At 37.1% G+C, this 14,484-nt stretch overlaps 1 protein-coding gene across 4 annotated transcripts in view; it reads right to left on the bottom strand.

Moving 5' to 3' along the window:
* LOC121320580 (DDB1- and CUL4-associated factor 6-like) overlaps positions 1-14,484 on the bottom strand; it is a 60,088-nt gene that overhangs the window by 15,031 nt on the left and 30,573 nt on the right. For 3 of the 4 annotated variants that reach the window (XM_041259033.1, XM_041259034.1, XM_041259035.1), the window contains exons 9-11: positions 12,965-13,084; positions 11,759-12,007; positions 2,356-2,415 (exon numbers count right to left, since the gene is read on the bottom strand). In XM_041259033.1, the coding sequence (XP_041114967.1) occupies positions 2,356-2,415; positions 11,759-12,007; positions 12,965-13,084 (429 nt within the window). The remainder of the gene's footprint in view (positions 1-2,355; positions 2,416-11,758; positions 12,008-12,964; positions 13,085-14,484) is intronic. The other variant, XM_041259036.1, reaches the window with a different exon arrangement.

Below are 14,484 nucleotides of genomic sequence, written 5' to 3'. Positions count from 1 at the left end.
AAAGAATATGGCACCACAACAAACCTGGCAAGAGAGGGCCGCCCACCAAAACTCATGGACCAGGCAAGGAGGGCATTAATCAGAGAGGCAACAAAGAGACCAAAGATAACCCTGAAGGAGCTGCAAAGCTCCACAGCGGAGATTGGAGTATCTGTCCATAGGACCACTTTAAGCTGTACACTCCACAGAGCTGGGCTTTACGGAAGAGTGGCCAGAAAAAAAGCCATTGCTTAAAGAAAAAAATAAGCAAACACGTTTGGTGTTTGCCAAAAGGCATGTGGGAGACTCCCCAAACATATGGAAGAAGGTACTCTGGTCAGATGAGACTAAAATTGAGCTTTTTGGCCATCAAGGAAAACGCTATGTCTGGCGCAAACCCAACACCTCTCATCACCCCGAGAACACCATCCCCACAGTGAAGCATGGTGGTGGCAGCATCATGCTGTGGGGATGTTTTTCATCGGCAGGGACTGGGAAACTGGTCAGAATTGAAGGAATGATGGATGGCGCTAAATACAGGGAAATTCTTGAGGGAAACCTGTTTCAGTCTTCCAGAGATTTGAGACTGGGACGGAGGTTCACCTTCCAGCAGGACAATGACCCTAAGCATACTGCTAAAGCAACACTCGAGTGGTTTAAGGGGAAACATTTAAATGTCTTGGAATGGCCTAGTCAAAGCCCAGACCTCAATCCAATTGAGAATCTGTGGTATGACTTAAAGATTGCTGTACACCAGCGGAACCCATCCAACTTGAAGGAGCTGGAGCAGTTTTGCCTTGAAGAATGGGCAAAAATCCCAGTGGCTAGATGTGCCAAGCTTATAGATACATACCCCAAGAGACTTGAAGCTATAATTGCTGCAAAAGGTGGCTCTACAAAGTATTGACTTTGGGGGGGTGAACACTTATGCACGCTCATGTTTTCTGTTTTTTTTTTTTTTATCTTATTTCTTGTTTGTTTCACAATAAAAAATATTTTGCATCTTCAAAGTGGTAGGCATGTTGTGTAAATCAAATGATACAAACCCCCAAAAATTCCATTTTAATTCCAGGTTGTAAGGCAACAAAATAGGAAAAATGCCAAGGGGGGGTCAATACTTTCGCAAGCCACTGTGTGTGTGATGTGTATATACATATATATATATATGTATACACACACACACACACACACACACACACACACACACACATGTACAATGTACATGTTCAGCTATATTATGAATATAATACATCGAATTGTAACTTACAAACACCTGTATATTAAAGACATAATAATTCAAAAACTATATATATTAACTGTAATATATATATATATATATATACACACATAATATATATATATATATATATATATATATATATATATATATATATTTGTTTAAATAAACATTAAACCACTGGTCACCCTGGGTGAAAATCAGGGTCAGAGATGCATATTAGTGACACTTCCGGTTTTACCGCCGACATTTCTGGTGAGTAATCTGAGTAATAGTTTGAGTATGAGTATGGTTATTAGTCTGAATACTGGCTTCTCTGCACACCCCTGCTAAATGTACACTTTTTCAGCTTGCTTGATATACTGCACAGGATGTTTATTTCTACAATTGACAATAAATGTCTGCATTTTCACTCAAATACATCATAGTTCATAGTGAAAAAGATGTTATAATAAATGTTAGCGTTCATCATGAACTTTTGATTGCCCCAACTGAAATATTAGGCTTTCCTCATACGTTGCATATTGTACTGGTAAATATCTGCACGCACACACATTTCACGTGTAGTCATGCTCTACTCGGCACATAGGATAAAAGAGAAGATAAACTGGCAAAGGCTTCCGATATTAAAAGAACAAATCCCAACGGTTAGAATAAAAACTTTTTTTTTGTCATCAGCATGGAATTAGAACAGCAACAAAATCTTCAAACAAAAAACAACAAAATAAAATCAGTTCAAAGCAGAATAAAATCTGTTTTGAAAGTAGTTTTAAAAAGGGACAGGTAATATCTGTGGCTCAAATTCCTTCCTGCAAGGTAGAAGCCATTTAAAAAAAGTAATGCTTGGAATTACAGATGTCGTGGAGGGGGTGGGGGGATTGCTGAAGGTTTAATGGAGTGGAGAGCTCTAATCCTTTCCTGTGTTTTATTACTTGCAGATAAAATTGCTTAAGCCACCACTTACAGTATATTTGACCTGCACAATCAGGTTATGTTATCTCTTACTAATATATTTATACAGCAAACTAAAATCTGCAGAAAACAAGCGTGTCTACTTGCATGAAATGGAAATGGAGAAACACAAAGCTTTGCAAATATAAAAGGAGATCTGACAGGTTCGTATCTCTGGCAGCACGCACCCTGTTGCTCATCAAGTGACATGGATCCAAGCTGTTTGTTAACCACAGAGGAGGGAGAATCTGAAACAAAAATGAGACTTTAACTAAAAAAAAAAAATAATAATAATAAAAATACGTAAGCAGGAGCAGCTTTCAAAGAAAGTCAAGTTATGATCTCTTTGCACCCAAACAAAAAGGCAGCCCTATGAGAAGGAATCAATGCAAGATGTTTGCCACTGTCTGATGCAATATATAGACCTAACCTGTGAGATAACCTTTGCTATATTTATTTATGCATACACTGGCGGTCATAATTATGGGGACACATGTACATTTTAATGAAATCCAACTAAGAAAGGAATAATTACCATAAACTATTGATTTGTATGAAAATGTATTCGCCTTCCCAAAAGAAAATGCAACACAGGATGGTTTGCTGGCATTTTACTGCAAACTTTTCTCATCAAAGTATGAAATCAGATATAGCAATCACAGCTACACATATTCACACAACTTTAGCAGTGCATCACCATGTGTTTTTGTCTGTTCGTTCTTAATCACCTCACAGAGCACATTTATGTGGTTGCACTCTTCTTTTTCATTCTCCTGTTAAGCTCATTCCATAACATTTCAATGGGGTGAAGTTAAAATTTCAAAACCAGTTTTTCTTCTTTCGGATTAAAGTAATTTAGGTTTAGTTTGGCTGTGTGTTTAGGGCGATTATCATGTTGAAAAACAAATCCTTCACCCATCAGTCACCTGCCGGAGGGTACTGCATGACATGATGGAATGATATGGTTCCTTTACAAACGTATCATCTATTTGTATTATGTCTCCTGTTTGTGCACTTGCAAAACTCTAAACGTTCATGTTACCACCTCCATGTTTTACTGTTGGCAGTAGACAACATTCTCCTCTCACACTTTACTTCTCACATGCTGTTTTCTCTTGGAGCTGAAAAGTTAAAGCATTCATTCACCTGTCAAGAACACTCTTCTCCATTGCTCTTTTGACAAATATGTATGATTATTGCCCATTCTAGGCGTTTATGATGTTTTTTCTTGTCTCAACAAAGGTTTTTCGAGCTGCAACTTCCCATCATACCAGCTTCTCAAAGACATATTTTTACTGTTTCCTTTGATATGGTGACTTTTGATGTGAATTGAAAATCAGCAGCAAGTTGAGGTCGAGGTAGGAAACAAAATAAATAGCCTTGGACTTTCAGTAATTGTTCTGTCTTCTCTTTTGGCGGTTTTCCCTCTTTCTGCGTCGTCACTTTCGATTGCATAGCTCCCAGTTTTTCTATATCTGTTGATTGCGGGCTGCACTTCAGCTGCTGTCTTGTCCCAGATGTTCACATGTCTCTCTTGTCTCAATTAGTTTAGGTTCTGAAAGCTGTCTGCAGCCTTCTGACTGAGAGGGCTGTACACCGTTATAAGGGGTAATAGTTTCATAGGACTAATCGAGGCAAGATGCAAGTAAAACATATCCATTGTTATGCTTTTTTTTTTTTTTTTTTTAAATGGATAACAAACTTTTGCATAAGGCAATGGTTCATGTACATACCGTTACCAAGTACAGTCAAAAGGAAGAATCATCCAAAGTCATTCTCAAAATGTCCACAGAGTTTACTTATTATATATATATATATATATATATATATATATATATATATATATATATATATATATATATATAAAAAGGTATATAAATGATGGACATTGACGAAATGTTTTTGGTTTCTTTTAATCACTCGCTCATTCATCCTTGACCATGACACACTTGTGTGACCATGATTAAAGCATGTGTACTTAATCACCTAATTAGTGAGACAGTTGATTGGACACTGGATATGGAATGATTTCAGCTGCTGAATTGCAAGACTGAATAAAAGCAATAAAGAAAATCGCAGAAAAACACCAATATGCTACGTCTTTCAAGAGAGCAGCGCCTTCGTGCAATCAGCATGTTGGAGGCTGGACCTCATCGTCTTGGGCGCTCACAACCACCAATTTCAAACTTGGCGAGATGGTATAACCAGACACACTCTGTCAATGACAGGCCACAAACTGGGAGACGTGTGGCTTCTAGGGCTCGGAGACCACTGAACAGACAGATGCTTGTCCAGGTACTACAACAGGAATGGGCCAGGATTCCACAAGACAACATCTGAAACCTGGCACAAAGCATGTGTCGCAGATGTACTGCTTGTATTGCTTCTAACGTTGCCCACACACGCTACTACCCTGTAACTTTCACAGTATCCCCCATCTCCCCATAACTTTAGACAGTAAAATGTCAATTGTTAATCAGCACAATAAAAAGTCACACAATGTGTCAGTTTTCGATCACATTTAGTGAATTTTATTCAAACATAAGTGATAAGTTTCTTTTGATGTTCAGTGTGTGTGTGTGTGTGTGTGTGTGTGTGTGTGTGTGTGTGTGTGTGTGTATATATATATATATATATATATATATATATATATATATATATATATATATATATATATATATATATACACACACACTAAACATTTATTATCATTTAAAAACATGACATTTGGTACTACTCTAGGTTACTCAAAGTTCTTAGTTTCTTTCCAGGAAGTCTGCTACTGCTTTACTTCTTTACTTCTTATTTGGTCATTTCACCCCAGCAGTGTCTTCGCAGAGCATATCAGTCATTATAGAAAGCAACTGGCTGGTTACTGACAGGAAAGAAGTCCCTGAAGGGGTTTGGACAATTGCACTTCCTATGTAATTTCACCAGGACAGTTAAAGAAATGTATGGAACCCAATGTAGTACCAGATATATTGTTTTAAAATTAAGTATATGCTTACTAAAACTTTTTTTTTTCAAAACTGCATATTTTAGACCCATACATTGAATGTATGTGCATGGTGGGGAAAATGTATGGAACTATTTTGTTAGTTACAATCACTTTAATACAGAGCTGGTTCTGTAGACTAAGCCTTCCACTCCGTGAACATTCTACCTGTTTGTGGTCTGACTGACATAACTTGACTTTCGGCTTGTGTATCAGGACAAATATCCACCAAAACTATACTGTATTATACATTTCTAAACACCTGAGTGTCTGAAGATTATTAAGAGAATAACATTTTCACTATATGATGAAATATACCCTATGATTCCCTAGTTTGAATGTCAAAGATAAGTTTTAAAATGTACTTGGAAATGCAATTCTTTAGAAATGTCTCCATAACTGTAAATTTAGTGATCTCTTACCTACAAACTGTAACAGTATTAGTGGTATCTACAACCCCCAGCAGCTAGGATCAGAAATAATTTTATAAATGCAGTGCCTGGTTTGGATTTTACACCAAATTGTTTGACAGATGGTAAAGTGAAGTTCGCCATCAGATAGATCTGTGAACTTAACATCTTCTGTTAAAAAAAAAAAAAAAAAAAAAAAAACTTTCAGGTCGGTAACCATTCTCGGTTATGTAAAACAATTTAGTATGCTCCCCTGTAATGCTACACTCTAAAATCATAGTATATACGAGAATCAAAACCGAAACCTAAGAATCTGAAATGTTGGAATAAAAGGTATCACTAATGGCCTGGGGCTTTACTCAAATGCATTTTGATTGGAGTCATCCCTGAAGTTTATCCTATAAATATATTACTACAGTTAATATTTTGTTAATTTATTTTTGAGTTTATAAATATTTTGGACGATTTAGTATGATTTCTGGTAAGCTTGTACCTGTGGTCACTGAATCTCCTGACAGAAAACAAAAAACTAAAACTCACTCATCCAGCTTTCTGTTGCTCTAAATTTACTTTAGTTTTGAAAGTATGTAAAAACCATCCCTGATTGGTTGTTGGAGCCTTTGAAGATGCCAGTCATTTGGTAAACAACCAATGGTTGTTTAAAAAGGCTTAAAATGAGCGTTTAACATCACCATTACACACACCATGAACGGTTTCCAGTGGCACCGTAGAGGAAGGGTTAAATGGATTAAGTAGGACTGACACTGGTGATAATGTTGAGCTTTACAGAAAAAAAAAAAAAAAAAAAAAAACTACATTTTAGTGTGATCGTGTATATTATAATAATTATAATGTCAATTCTGTTTTGCATATAACAAAGCATAGAAAATAAACTAATGAGAATTGCATGCTCGCTGTTGTTAGTTTTAACAAAAAGACCATAAAGATGATGAAATAATCTAAACCCAAAATCTAATTATACATTGTCATTCACTACATAGGTCTCACATTTCCATGTGATAAAAGCACATGTTATGGTGAACACATTCTGTTTTTAAAAGTACTTCTGGTGTAGCAATGAAAATGCCTGAATTCTTTTCTGATATTGTGTGATACTTTCATATAGGAAAGTGATACCTGTAAAGTATAGCAATGCAATTATAGGTAAGATTTACTGGAAATACTAGTTCCACAGCCTTTTGTAGGTGTATATGATGCCAAAATCACACCTACAGACTAACTTACTGTAAGGCCAAACTCTTTCCCAGTTATCATCTCATCTTTTTATATTGGTCCTATATTGTTATAAAACCAGTATTACTTTGTTATACAATTTTGTTGGTTAAAATATATTTAAAAGTGAGTACTGTAGAAACACAAACAGAACAGAGAAAGTAACATGATTAACTGTGACCATTATCACAATACAAGCATTACCAATCCTAATGGAAACAGATGGTGGCTGAGGGACTTGCAGCAACATCGAAATTAACACTGAACAGGAATGTGTTCAGTGAAGATGTTCCTCTACACAAAACATCTGGTGTCATTCAATGTTGCACACACAGCCAACATTTCAGCCACAAGAACAGGACAGAGCCCGGACAACAGGCAGACAAGTCAGAAGGACTATCCCAAAAGCACCAGGAATGTGAAGCACATTGAAAGTTTTCTCAGAAAGTTTGTTCAGCAGCAAATCCAGCCACCTAAACATTGCAAATGGCTTCAACAAAAGAATCTGCTACTAATCTGCCACTCGAGGATCTCTGTGCCTATCTTGAATAAGAAATACTAAAATAAACTAAATCAATTGAAGGACACTTAGACCAGTCTTTTTCGCTGTTGAAATAAGCTTTGATTCACATACTGATACAAATCACCAAGTATTGTGAACTCCATTCCCAATTGGTAAGGGGTGAAGGACCTTTTAAAGGTACAATTAGGAGGAATGTGTGTATGCTGATTTTACATGCATTAAAACATTAAGCTTGCAGAGGTGTGAATGCTGCTAGTTACAGACAAAAAAAGACAAACAGTTTGCAAGAATTCCAAGTGATTTTAAATGTCAGTTTGTGACAGGTCAGCAAAAGTACCTGCTATGAGATATGAGTACCAATTAAAGATCCTAACAGTTACAACGCTACACAGCTCATAACTGAATTTCTCATAAGCAATCCCAGCGCATATTACAAGTACCTTAAAAACCAAGACTACTGTTGACAGAAGAAAAAAAAACACCTTTAACCCATGGTTCTTGTGGTCTCTGGTTTAATACCAATCCACCTTTCAGCACAAAAACTAGAACCACGCACATCCATATATTTCAGTTCTCTTCTTTACAACTGGCTTCCAATCATGTTATCTACAGCTATGGCCAAAGTTTTGCATTACCTATAATTTTATGATTGAAGCATAATTTAATAAATAAATAAATAAAAATATAGGAACATAATTTAGATCTTTTATTTATCATCATGTAATCAAATAGACTACACAATGATACTGCATAATAGCAGTACAGTATTTCATGTTAGATTTCAAAATGTCACAGTATAAAAAAAATGTCTCTGTATTTCCTAAAGTATGTGAAAAACTACAAAGCAGTATGTAATTCACTATGTTATTATGAAGCAAAACATTTGGCCATAGCTGTAGAACATTTCCTAGACAACTACAAGTTGGTCAACCATTTACAACCCTTAATCGCTCATTCCCTATACAGTGTAAATTCAGTTCCAGGAACAATGAGGCTTTCTAAGTATCTCTAGGCAAAACACCTGGCAACCAGACTTTCTTCCACTCTGCCCTAATGTTTATAAATCCAAATCACCCCTGTAGCCAAGTTCAAGCCCACCATGAAGATATTTCTTTTTGGAAGGTTTGAGCAATTTACTTGTTTATTTTCTAGTATATTTCTCATCCTATGTGAGAGACATTGGCATTGGCTATCCCTCAACAACTATGAACACACCTCCATCCTAACCTGAACCCCTCTGCCATTCATTCCCGGGTAACTGAAGTTATAGTCGTGTTGTACTGTGCACTGAAGTGAGGCCTCTATTACTTGGATATACCACATGCAAAATACCAATACATTCATTATAAACAAATGATTGCACAGCTTACTCTTAAACATTTCATGGAATGGAAATGGAATGGAAACAAATCAAGTTGGTCCGGCCAGAAAAGGGTTTGTTGCTACGCTTTTGCGTTCACTATAGTGTCAAGACATGGAAAAAGAAATAACTGAAGGCAGTTTGACTTACTGTTTTTAGCCACAGACTAGGATCCAGTTCACTGGGTGACTCTGGGGAAATGTACTCTCACTCCAAGACATTTTTAGATGAACTCTTCACTTATTCTAAACACACCTCTTTGTCTGCGACGCCCTGTCATCCTTTTTAATAATCTATAAAATAGATCTCTCACATGCAGGGAATAATTAACAGGAATGATGGTGTAATTATCTGTAGTTGGCTATATTTCCATGCAATACCTGTTCAAATTAATTTGGTTAACATATGTTAAGGGTTCAGACCAGAGTTACAGAGTAATAAAATATTAATCAGATCTTACAACAATCATAAGTACTGGTAATCAACTATTGCCCAGGTGACAGTTTTACCTGAATTCTCCATTTTGTTTTAATGAGGAGATACATGTTTGTATGGCACATATTCAATATTTTATGACTACTAGGTAAATATACGTTTTAGCTTTAATGAAGATGTAACAGGGAGAGATCTGTGCTGACTCTGCTGGCGTGTTCACAGGCTGCAAGAAGAGGGCGGCAGTCATCCAACAACCGCCTGTGAGTCATGGCAGTGACACGGGGAGGTGGGAAAGTGGGTGTGTGGACTTTCCCTCTCTCTGAATGGCTGAGAGCCACGTCTTGGGAGATTGTTAGCCCTATAAATTAACGCTCTGTTGTTTCCTCAGATCTGCCCTTTTAAACGCGCAGAGTGCACGGAAACGCTGGTCCACGACCGAACGGAACGGAACGGAGGTTCAGAGCGAGACAGTGAGGGAGGGGAACCCTTGGGCAGATCCCTGAATAAGGATAGCTGAGCAGGCTAGGTAGCTGGCAGCGTAGGACGGTGATCCGGGTCGCACAGGCAGCGGCGACCGGGATATTGCTGCAGAGTGCAGCACCTTTTCTTTGTAGTTTTGTTACTGTTTTATTTTTCCTGTTTCTTTGTGCCTTCGATTTTTGCAGTATTGTTTTGAAGCACCTGCGAGTGTGCCTAAACTGTTTACCGTTGCTTGGTATTCCCGTGGTTCTGTTTACCATAGTTGGTAAGCAGACCACGGACCAACAGCGCCCTCTGCGGGCTAAAGAAACCCAACGCGCCCCTGAAATAAAACTGGGCACCTGTGTGGTGTTTTCAATTACACCTGTCTGTCTCCTGGTCAGTGAATTACCCACACCCCTTCCACAGAAGAATATAAATTGTGATATATTACGGATGTTCAATTAGTATTTATTTATTTATTTATTTCATGAATTACCATTTTAAAGATAAAGGGTCATTTAGATGATTTTAAGTATAAAGTCATTCAGCTTTATACAAAACATTTAATGAACAATGGTTTGCACTACATATTTAAATAATAAAAGTAGAAATAACACATTACAGATTTTCAGGGAACTGAAACACATTCCTCTAGAAAGCTTTTTATAAACTGGAATTAGACTATTTCAGACAAAAAAAAGAACACTGAATAATATATCAACTATATAGTCTTTCCAATGAGCAGCAAGGCCACAATATAACAATATAGAATTGAATCTTCCACACGCAGAGAATTTGACAGTAACTTCCCAGGGTTCTCTCAAAATTAAAACTTAACTCAAACAAAACTAAGAAATCTGTCACATATATAGATGTATTTAATTGTCCATTACATTTTATTTCAAAAGAAAATATGATGTTCTTGGATCTTGACCATCTATCTTCAATTGCCAAAGTGAACAGTGTTTGGGATAAATGTAGCAGAATTAATTCCGATGCTCACATTGAAGCTCTGTGGCTGATATATACAGTACCAGGTGCATGTTTTTGGTCTTTTTTGCTGGCAGTGCAAAAAGCTCAAGGGGTTGTATTATCGCGCAGCAAGTGAAGTACTGCATTAGGAGGTGTGCCGGGTGCTTTAGTAGAAAATACACATATACAAGTATAACCTTCACAGGTGGTGCCCTGAGCGCCCCCGGAGGGACAGGGTGGGAGGGAGGCTGCTCGTCCTGCCCCTGTCGTTCAGCCATCAGAAGCAGCTGCTAAAAACGCCTACAGACTAGACTTACCGGCAACCTCCGAGGCCGGATCTCTAACAGGGCAGAAAATATACTGGAGGTGAATGAACTTAAAGCAAAGCAAAGAAGAAAGAAAGAACACAGATGCAGAGGAAAAAGTGTGCAACTGTTCTGTTTAGATTTATAGAAAAATGACTTTTAGATGCACTCTCTCATGAATGCATTTAGGGAGAACATTTTGAAAAAAATAAATAAATCTGTATTTAAGGGAATTTGCAATTTTCAGTTAGGATTTAGATCACCTTTTAGGTTCATATTTAATGACCTTTTCAGATACCTTGTTATATATAGAGGAGGAAGAAAAAAAGAGATCCCAATTGGATGCAATGCAAGGTTTCGCATTCAATGCTCTGTGCTGTTGACAGACTTGAGCCACTCTCTATACTGCACTACCCACATCTGATTACACCACTCCACAGGACAATGCACAGCTCTTATTATTTAACCCTCGCCACAAACACCAACTGTAGTAATATTTATTGAGGAAACAGAGAGTTTACTAAAAAATTAACTGGAAAACCCAAGTTTGTATCACGTCCCTGGTAAGTCACTAGTATTGTTCCTTAAAATGTGTAATTACATACATAAAGACATACTTGAGTAAGACTTGAGTAAGACAGTTTGATAACAGTACTTCAAATACCCCCAGGAATATATATGAATTAGTTCCTGCAGCAAAGGTTCCACTTGTTGAATTTTCTCCAATATATTTGTCCGTCACTGCTTAACGTAAGCCTGATACAGCATGTGAACAACCTTTCACTAAATATAATAAGCAGTTACAGAAATGCAGGTTTGATTTACTGATGGGTGCCGTTATGTATGTCTGTACTAATTAATACTTTGGACATCACTGTAAACGGTGACTGGCTTACCTGGCTGAGCAGGCTCGTGTGGTGGAGCAGTGGAAGCCTGTGTCTTCTGCTCGTCATCAGGGGAGGAGAGCAGGGAAGTGGTGGGGGGGTTCTCGGTCAATGAGGAGGTGGACGGGGCCGGAGCAGTCATTGTGGTGGAAGAGGAGGTAGGCTGAGGAAGCGGCTCAGCCACAGACCCCTCTCCAGACCCCTGCTCCAGGGCAGCGAGCTCAGGGTTGGAAGCTGTGCCTTCTGGTTGAGCTGTAGGACCTGACAACATTGCGTGTGACAGGGTTATTTTTTTGGAGTTGCTTATCACTAGTGAATATGTTTCTACACTGATATGATTTCCCCCATTTGTCACCACCAGTGATAACATTGTTTTTTCATGTAATTTTTTTTTTTTTCTATTAATCATAACTGTAGTGGTTTACAACTTGCACACACAAAAAATAAGCATGCAAATTCACAGAATTCCAAGTAGCCAGGAATACACTGAAGATAATATATAGTTTTATTTGCACAAACCAATGTATTTAAAACCTATGACCAGGAAAAACAAATAAAGCCTCCTGAAAATCCCCTCTGGAAATAAAATAAATTAAAAGCCTCTCCTTTCACACATTTATTATGTTGATAATATTTTTCATGACTCAGTGCTTCATGTATAACAACTACAAAGCAATTTAGTTTATGGAAAAAAAGATAAGCAAAGCAATAAGAAGCATACACACGCATATAATAATTATGGTACATACATGGACACACTTATACCAATTCTTACTGAACAGCTGAAAAACATTAATTTGGAAAGACCTCTCCTGGTAGTTTAAATTAAGTCAATGTGTGGTGATGGAGTGAAAACAGCAGAAGTATATATTTATGAAGTACTAACCAAGGATTTAAAATCCATTTTCTTAACTATTATAATGAGCAGAATTATTACTGGTCTCCCATTTCTTGTGTTGGAGATGTTTTGCCTCTTTGCTAGTTTTTAAAACCACTAAAAAAAAAAAAGGTAATTCATCTATTTTTCAACCACAATTTATAAAAATGACTTCCCGTCTGGCAGGCCACCTGATTGAATTAACATTGATGTAATATATTTGCTTTAGTCTGTCAATACATCAATATAAAATCCCTTTTTTCAGGGGTTATACAACACTGTATAATGCAAGTCTCAAGCTAGCATTCTTTCCAGAAGAACAAAGTAAGGAGAAAGCTTACCCCTGGCGTGGGATTGTGTTCGGCCCCTGCTGCTCTGTGCGACTTCACTGGCTTCTTCAAACCATCGTGACAGCATGTCTGACATCCTCTGCATTAGGGAAACATTGGGACTCTGCTCTCCTAAAAAAAAAGAAACACTTTCACCTGAATGAATCCCTGCAAGAGGACTAGCTATGGGCTACAGAATAGAATACCATTCCTTGCCATAGTGTCAGGAGCAGAGAAATAAAAATAAAAACAAAGAAGAAATGTTTTTGTGGCGAGCAGGCACAGGTGGCTGCATGTCAGCAGATGCCAAATGATTCTATTATACAGTAACTGTGAATTGTGAGATGCTGCGTGGAGTAAAGGTTTCCTATAATGCGAGGAATCTAACAAGATTAATATTCATATACAGTTTATCCACTTGTGTACATCGCTTAAGTGTGTATCTCACTTAAGTGTACTAAATTCCAAAATCTAAAACCATGACCAATTTAAGTGTAACAGTGTAAGGGTGAATCCTCTTTTTACTGTATAGCAGTATTATACAGTTAACTGAGCAGAGGCATTGTGAACTGACAAACAAGCACTGGCCCAGTGTCAGGAACTTGAACACTTTCAATATATTCCTGCAAATGGCTGACAAAAAGAAGACAAAGACTTTTCATTAAGAGACTCCAAAAGGACTATTAATGTGCTAAAGTGAACACAGCACTGGTTAAAGGTAAGTCAATAATGATTTCTGTTTAATTTTCAAGCACTCTAAAATGACAAGTAGATCTTTGAAGAGTCCATGAATATGGTTTTCAGAATGGAATATGGTGCATATATCATTTAGTACCAATTATTTCCATTTCATTCTTGATAGTAAAAGGGGCATTTTGTGAATGCACATCTATGTGCATTGTTTACAATTTACTGTACTTAAGTAAAATATGTTAAACTGATGTTTCTGCATTTACTTATTCAAGTAATAATAGTAATAATAATAATAATAATAATAATAATAATAATAATAATAATAATAATAATAATAATAATAATAATAATAATAAAGTAGGCTGTGAAATGTGCATTATATGCAGAGCCATTACAATAGGACACTGATTTAACATCTCATCTGCAGGATGATGCACAAGCAGCTTAAGTGACTTGCTCAGGGTCACACAGCAAGTTAGTTAGTGGTGGGATAATAATGACTTTTTGGCCTGAATTAAGTGTAAATATTGTGAAAAATAGGCCCTGAGGCAGATTAGACTGTACTCATTTGTACTGGTTACATTACTTATTTGTGTTTTTTTTTTCTCTTTGTTACCTGTGGTAAATATTGATCTATTCTTTAATTTAGTAAAAGTGTCTCTTTACTACCAGCAACATTTTGGGAGGATAAGATCAAAATAATGCAGCCTATCCAATGTTCAGCATTCTAAATATCAAAAGACCACCTTGCGGAGTCAGTGTGGACTCATATGCTGATGTCCAGGCTTGAGGTATAGCCCCCCTTTCTCCCATGTAACTCACAAAATAAATGAATGTCT

The sequence above is a fragment of the Polyodon spathula genome, chromosome 9, assembly GCF_017654505.1.
Source record: "Polyodon spathula isolate WHYD16114869_AA chromosome 9, ASM1765450v1, whole genome shotgun sequence".
NCBI classification, from domain to species: domain Eukaryota; kingdom Metazoa; phylum Chordata; class Actinopteri; order Acipenseriformes; family Polyodontidae; genus Polyodon; species Polyodon spathula.
The sequence above is the reverse complement of the archived record's forward strand: the minus strand, read 5'-3'. Positions and strand labels throughout refer to the sequence as shown.